General features: G+C 36.3%; 1 protein-coding gene across 5 annotated transcripts in view; it reads right to left on the bottom strand.

Moving 5' to 3' along the window:
* Nucleotides 1-4805: 4805 nt before the first annotated feature.
* Nucleotides 4806-8102, bottom strand: part of LOC144077252 (transcription elongation factor A protein 2-like) — a 46230-nt gene continuing 42933 nt past the window's right edge. For 3 of the 5 annotated variants that reach the window (XM_077604854.1, XM_077604834.1, XM_077604863.1), the window contains 5 exons: nucleotides 7990-8046; nucleotides 7250-7410; nucleotides 7012-7158; nucleotides 6859-6930; nucleotides 4806-5122 (listed from right to left, as the gene is read on the bottom strand). In XM_077604854.1, coding sequence (XP_077460980.1) covers nucleotides 5114-5122; nucleotides 6859-6930; nucleotides 7012-7158; nucleotides 7250-7410; nucleotides 7990-8046 — 446 coding nt within the window. In that variant the 3' untranslated portion in view covers nucleotides 4806-5113. The remainder of the gene's footprint in view (nucleotides 5123-6858; nucleotides 6931-7011; nucleotides 7159-7249; nucleotides 7411-7989; nucleotides 8047-8102) is intronic. The other 2 variants (XM_077604844.1, XM_077604872.1) reach the window with 1 other exon arrangement.

Here is an 8102-nt window from a genome sequence, read left to right as displayed (position 1 = left end):
GAGTTATCTTTCTTTCCCTTTTGCCAACTGGAAAGCACAGGACAGTTCATCTAACCTGTTTCTTCTCACTGCTGTGATGGACTACTGATTTACAAACTCAAACAAGAGTTTTTTTGTTTTTTTCCCTTAAAATCAATGGCTTTTGAACCATTGGAAATTCACATGATTTTTTTTCCTGGTGTGTTACATTTTTCATAGTCTTTTTTTTTAATGCAAGAAGACAAATATCATTTGTGGGCTGAACTTATCCAACACACTGCAATAAAATCTCTAGTCTGTACACAAACAGTATTTATATCACCATACTTAGGAGGGTATAGTGAAAGCTGAGCTGATTTTTCACACAGGCAAAATGTTAACTGCTAATGTTAAAATAAGAATAATGAAATTATATATATATATATATTTTTTTTTGGGGGGGGGGGGGGGGGTGATGTCGATAAATGTATGTACAGAGATGCCAAGTGGTCTGATGTGTCCCTATTAATTTTATGGATATGTCAAACATTGTCTGGAGACAAATGACTGAGAAGTAAGTATCATAACTTGTGATTGGCTTACAACATTATCTTAAATGCTGTCAGGTTTGTTGATTTGATCATAACTCACCTAATAACTAACTAACCCTGTTTTCAAATATATCTGATATGTGCTCACAGCTGGCTAATTAGTATGGCTTACATTCCTCTTACTACCATGTATAATACTTAGTCAAAAGTAATGGAAAAAGGAACAGTCTTGAAATATCTATTTAACAAAAATAAAAATACAAGGCAATTGAGTTCAATTGCTATGAGGTGGGACAACTTTGCTCACGTCAACCATAAAATGTTGCCATTGTGCGTTCAGCTGTTTTATCAGACAAAGTTAAATTATGCATTTTTTTTCCTTTTGTTTTAGCCAGGCAGACCACCAGGCTTATAAAGCACTGCGGGAAACCCTGAATATACTAACCTCATATTTACTAAACCTGATACCTAACTTCAAAACTGCATTATTGTAGATAAGAGTGCAAATATAGTGGCAAGAGATTGCATTAAATTCGAAAAAAAAAAGTGTTATTATTTTGGACTCAATATTCAAAATGAATATATAGTCTATTTACAGTATAAAGAACATAGTTGTGTCTAGGGTAATATGTTAGTTTTGGCTCACATGCAAACAAAAATTCATAATGTTCCCGAGTGGTAGAGGTTGGCATCTCTGTGCATATAATTCTATCGCTAGGGGATTCCATTTATTTATTTGTGAAAACACTGGAACCTCTCAGGTCATAAACTTTCTGGTCAGGGATGGCGGTAACCACCAATTTAAAGTTCCAAACAATGGTTTCCTCACGAAACCTCAAGTAACATTTGAACCCTTTCACTGGTCATTTAACTGATAGAATATTGTAAACACTGCTAGAATCATGACAGATGAATGATGAAGACACCTCAAAGATTCACATTTTCTACATTCACCATCACTGATGTCATTGGGGGGAAAGTGATCAATAAATAAATGTAAAGTCATTTCATCTGCCTTAATATGTGAAATCATGTTCGACTTGTTTTGATAGATTTTTTTTATTTCAGACATTTCAATGTTACAATTTGTATCTGAATTTTCATTTATGTCTCGCTATTACATATTGGGCAGCGTCTTAATACGCCGATGTTAATCATCATCTATGAACTTGACTAGGTGCTTTGATGCTTATTTTGTAGGTATTTGACTTCAGAGGTTTCAATGTTACAATTTCTATATGAAGTCCATTAATGTCTCGCTAATACATATTTGGGAGGGTTCTAATACGACATAGATGATTAGAAAAGGCAACGTTGTTTGGCTTTATACATTTTAGGTATAGTGATCCAAATACATAAGTACACACCAGGGTGGAATATACCTAGGTGCAGCTACTTCTGATCCCCGCCTCTGTGGCCTCTCACCTTTGACCTCGCCACTGTTTGCCGCCGGCCCCTGACTGGCTGTCTCAGAGTTAGTGAGTGGGATTGTTCGATTAAGGAAGGTGGGGGCAGGTGCAAAACTAAACATATCCAGTAAAGCTACAGTATTGTGAATATTTGCATATGTGATCACCATTGAAAAGGCTGTGTCAAATTTGAGTTGATAATATTAGACCATTGTCATATTACTGGGGCTAGCTTGGTAATGATTTGTGGAAAACCAAGTCTATGGAGGCAAAAAAGGAAAAGCTTTGTTTTCAAGAAAAAAATGCCCACTAAACACATTTATCTTTGTATTTTTCATGTTATTTATTTCATATTTTTTGGAAAAACTGTGATTTTAAGTGTGTATAAACTAGCCCTGAATATCCAACAGCAACATGCCTTTGAGTGTGTGGATGTTTTTTGATGAATATGATTTTTTTCATCCATAGAAAAAAAATACCCTATATTTGGGACTATAAATCCCACTGGCCAAAAAATACTCAATGAACGATGAAGGTATAAGTTATATCATCATTATATGTTAAAGTAAAGTATTATATATTCCTATCAGCATTACATGCACTGTCCAGAAACGTAATACCTACAATGACTTTAATAGTCAATCTAAGACCTTAATTACTGTATTTTCCAGACTATCGTTTAAATCGCACTTTTTCATAGCATGGCCTGGCCTGCGACTAATGCTCAAATTCTTTTTTTTTATTCATTCATCACTGGCAGCCTGTTATGTTGCTTTTTTAGGCTACATTTATCTGAAAAACGATTATGTTGGCAAATGCCTATTCAGTCTGTTCTCAGTTTTACTATTTTGATCTTACAATAGGATTTTCTTGGTTTCCCAAAAATGCAATACATCAGTGCGACCAATGTTCCCTCTAATTTTTTGTTTGTCTGGGCAGAAAGACAACCTCCCTGAGCACACTGAGTACCGGTGTGAGCAACATCATCATTGCTCGCTATGGGCACACACCAGTATCACACCTGCCATAAGCAGGTGCATGTCTACTACACATAAATGATTTAGTAATAATAAAATGTAATGATTAATATCTATGAATGGGCGGCCCGGCGGATGAGTGGTTCGCGCGTCGGCCTCAGAGCTAAAAAAATAAATAAATAAAAATTGGGATTTTATTTTGTGCGCTCCATATGATTTGCTGTGCGCAGAGAAGACGAGAGTAGTGCGCAATTGCGCACGCGCGCAGCTTAGAGGGAACATTGAGTGCGACATATATTTTTTTGTTATTTTTTCGTCTTCATTGTGCATTCCTTGGTCAGTGCGACTTATAGCCCGAAAAATGTGCGATGTGGCTTTTAATTCAATAGGTTTTAAGGCTTTTTAAGTAATGCAAGTAACACATCATTACATATAGTGTTTACAGAAGGGATGTCTCCGCCATCACGCTTTTATGTTAACTTTAAGGATTATATAACATTTTTAAACTGATCACCTTCACTTGCAGTATTAGTTGTTCTATGCCCTTGTGAACCTCTTTGTTCACATCTGTTTGTTTTGTCGAACAATGGTAATGTAATCACTGGATGAGGTATAACAGGGGTGGTGAACATGGGGCTCTCGAACCACGTGCGGCTCTTTTCTTATATTTTGTATATACTGTGGCTCTTTGCCTCATTTCATGTTTCTCCTATTTTTATTCTCTTAAAGCATACTCAAATTCATCAGGGCCCATTAAAAACAAATAATACATTATATTTTAAAAGTAATTTGGCAGATTGGCTTTTTTATGCTGCTTCTGATGTAAGGTGTGGCTTTTTGACCCTCAGTTTAAAGTTTTGGCTCTTTGTGTCTAAATTGTTCACCACCCTTGGCGTATAATTTTCGTTTGTTCACATAATTGCATTCATACTGCAGAGAATCTCGCAGATTTCCATTTTCTATCCACATACAAATGAAGCTAGAAAAAAAAGAAAAGCCATTACATGATTGAATGTATTGTAAATATTCCCATTATGAATATTTTTTGTTTTGTCAAACTCTCCTTGCAGTTTACGGCAAAAGTGAACATGACTTGAGGAAACGTTCACTTGTTGACAAAACAGTCACACACTAAACTTACTAAACGCGAAGTCAAAGAGTCAATCGGTAGTTTAGCCACGTTTTTTTCCTCCCACTTCACTGTCACCTGATCTTTGTTTGGGAATCACCTTCCGTGTAACACAAGCACACAATAAACATGAACTTATGTGCAATCACATACAAGTTCACCTACAAGATTCTCTTCTAGATGAAAAAAAGGACTAAGACAGAACTATCCACAGGTGAACAGGTTAATTGAAACACGGTTTCATTTGTCAGTTAATTGGCTATAAAACGAGGACCCATAGAAGGCTTCATTGTTCACAAACACAGATAGGGCGGGGTGCACCACTTGTTTAATTTACAAAAAAAACAAGTTGATTATTCTTAATTTATAGTTTCAGGTAAGCTAGAGCAGGTAAGTATAGTCATTTTCATAATTTTCTTTTTGTCTTTCCGAAAGCGCATGTCTATCATTTGAACATTACATTCATTTTAACACTTCACATTCTGACTTCTACCTCAAAGTGCCACCCCCCAACCATACCCCCCATTCCTCCCAACCAGCTGGCCCGGTTGTGTCAGAGGCAATTGACCTCGCTGTTTTTCTTATTCCTGACACCGTATAAGACTCCTGTACCCGCCTCTTCCCCATGCTCATGTATGGAAAGAAGGCTCAGCCATGTTTCCATAACAAACATGGACAAAGAAATGTCCCTCAGTCTCACCCTGTAGTCATCGACAAGACTTTCAAAGCTTCTAGTCTGGCACCTGGCCATTTTATTTCCATTAAATCAAACACCAGACGATTGCAGGAATCAAGGAGCAATTTTATTGGGCATTTGTCAACAATAGACAAGAACACTTCTTGCAAGTCCTCAAAGCCTTAATATCTTAACAACTGGAGGAAATCTTACATGCAACAAACAACTCCATGCAAAATAATGTTTAAAAAAAACAATTGCAGTTGTTTTTCCTCCACATAGCCCAATGTTTCTTTCTTAAATATCATACATATTTGTATACATTATTAGGAGAATGTTACAAAGTAAGGCGACTCTTCAAATCAAAATTTGGCCGATTGTTTTGCATCATGGTGGCACAATTAAACAGGACTTCAGCAGAACTGGAAGATAGAAAAAAAAACAATTTTGAAACAATCCACTTTAGGTTTTTAAAACTTACACAATGTCACCAATTTTCATTCATAGAAAGTCATTACGTATTGTATAGTTCTTATTTATCTGACTTAGTGGAGTTGATATGGAGACACGTAAACACTATAATTGTGCTTATCGCCCATTTTTTTAAGCAGCCTACAAAATTGACAACTGTCTGCCTCACTGCACTAATTAATTTTTACACTCGGTGACAAGGCAGGAAAAAAGAATTCCATCCTCATCCTTGCTACAACATCCCGTAATATAACTGGACTACTAAAAAAAAATATAATTCAACATCCTCCGTACCGCTCGCTTGATGAACTAACTAAAACTAGAATAGAAACATAATTACTGCATCACAAAGTAGAATTACTTTTAGTTCTTTATTCCACATCAAGATCAGCTTATTTGAAATCTTTTAGTCAACTTCATGAATTATTTGAATTCAAATCTTTCAATTTATGCTTAATCTTTAAGAGGATATTTTGTTATTAATAACAAATAACATGTTACCTATTCAGTATAAATGTATACATATCTTTGCCTACAGTGATAGACAAGATATACAATAAATAGTTTGATCTCTGAAAGGGTTGGCCTCTGCCGCCACCTATTGGACAAAATGCCGTTGCATTATCAATGACTTGGAAAAAAATACATAACAAAGAAAATTGAAAATGGCTGTTTTTAGAAATATTCAATCACATGCAAATGCATGTTAGTTGGCATCAGTTAAAGTACTTATGATTCATATAAAATTAAGTTCATTCATTCTGGCATTGTTTTTATTTTTCCACATAGCGTATTAACGTGTTCAAACACCTTAATTTTGATCCTTTTTATTTGAATCATTAAACTTTTAGAATTTAAGTTGGGGCAACTATTTCAATTATGTGCCTTTTTTGAAGACTACTTTTGCAACCTTAACATTAATAAGTGGCTTATGAGAACAGAATTGTGATAATTTCAAAATGTCTAGCAATTTAACATTTTTATTATATAAGAAAGATGTGAGGAACGACACAAAAATGAGAGAAAATTATAAGGAAATGATTTTTTATTTGTCTTAAAATAAATAAAGCATGAGAAAATGTGCCCTGCACCGCTGAAATAGTAGTTCCATCCGTGGCCATTAATATGGGAGACTTAATACCCGTTTGTCCTTCAGATAGCGGGAAGAGCCCGTTCTACCAGGGCCGAAAGCCGTCCACTTTGTAGTACTACATTTTAGACTTTTACATGTGCCCTGTGTGTGTGCGCGTGTGCGAAAATATGTGCCGCGTTGAATTTGTATGGTTAGCTGAGGTGGACAGGTATGTAAGACAGAATCTTGAAACATGTATAGTGGTTGTTGGGAGACAGCCAATTGAATTGAATGCTTTTATTGTCATTATATGAGATATAATGAGAGTGAAGAAGAGATATAATGAGAGTGATGAAATGAGCGCCCAATAGAGGGTAGCGATGTTCTAAAGTGACTATCAATGCATCTGCGACAATATTTTCAAAATAAAATAACGGATAAGGAAATGCATTTACTTTTGGGGGGATTTCGTAACTTGGATCTTTTTCGTATCTCGAGTCACTCATTTGCATATAAAAAAAATGTAACCTGAACATTTTGTACCTAGTGGCATTCGGAAGTAGAGGTATGACTGTACCGAGTAAAATGCATACAAAAATAATAGGATGCATTTACCTTCCATCGTTTGCCACAGTCATTACACACCACAAAGGTGGTCATAGGCTCGTCCGCACTGCGAGTTTGCACCTAATAACGAAGAAGCACTCACAATAGTTCAACTGTCATATAGAATCTGCCAATATACAGTGTGTTTATTTTTAATAGTACCTGCGTGTAAGTGCAGTTCTTCCCCCGACAGTTTTTGCACACAAACATGTCCGTTTTGCTACCGCCCACTTTGGAAAGCTGATGCTCCCGGATGGACTCCTGGGTCAGAGTCTCTCTGATCTTCTTCAGTTCTTCACTCGCCATTTCCTGCTCGAGCAAAAAATAAATAAAAATGACAAGTGAAAAGAAAAAAATAACTGACAGCTGTGCCAGAACAGCGGCTGCGAGGCAAGCAGACCTCAGACGTCATAGAAGCAATGCGCTGAGTGGAGATGTTCCCACTCAGGACATTCCGCCGCAGATCTGGGTTTTTCTGGTCCTTTAGGTTGGAGATTCGACTGCGTAGACGTGCTTTGTATTTGATGTCTGTTGACTTGAAATCCTCAAAAATCTGTGAGCATGACCAACTGTCAAGGACATCAAATTCCTCATACAAGGGCTTCTGGGCTTTTGATAACATGGAAATATTGGCAGTTGCAAACAGCACACAAACTAGTGTCCAGTAGTGAACATATAATGGTACACTGCTACTGCATACTTTCCCTTGTATTAATTGTATATTTGATAATAAAAGCCACCAACAAGACTGGGTTGAAACGCTGCTCAATGTACTTTGCTTGTTAACTGATTAGCTACTATGTTAATGTGCCTTGTTCTACTTTATGTTTTCTGCAAGGGCCTGAAATATAGTAAACATGACCTGTTCCTTTTGAGGTAAAATTTATTATAGGAGTTATTGTATGTCATTGAACTGGTCAGTTTTTAGATCATCACGTTATGTAGTGTAGCTTTTTTGCAGCTTCTATTTTTGTCATTTACTAACAAGTCATTAAATTGAGGCCACATAACGCTACTAAAAAAATTGCCGTTGCAGCTACTCGTTTCACTTGTGGGGTAAAGAAAAATGAATAACATCACTGCTGTCAACGGCAGAGTTTGTTTTGTCTATAACCAAGTTGATGGATTTAAAAAGGATATGTTCCTCAATTTGTGCCGCTAGGAGGCTACAGTCAGCTCCGAAGGTCTTGTAGTCATCTGGAACGTAGACCAGGAATAGTTGCAAACTAGATATCCATATTTGTTTGTATTTT

This window comes from Stigmatopora argus, chromosome 1, assembly GCF_051989625.1.
Source record: "Stigmatopora argus isolate UIUO_Sarg chromosome 1, RoL_Sarg_1.0, whole genome shotgun sequence".
Taxonomy (NCBI): domain Eukaryota; kingdom Metazoa; phylum Chordata; class Actinopteri; order Syngnathiformes; family Syngnathidae; genus Stigmatopora; species Stigmatopora argus.
This window is presented reverse-complemented; position numbering and strand designations above follow the sequence as displayed.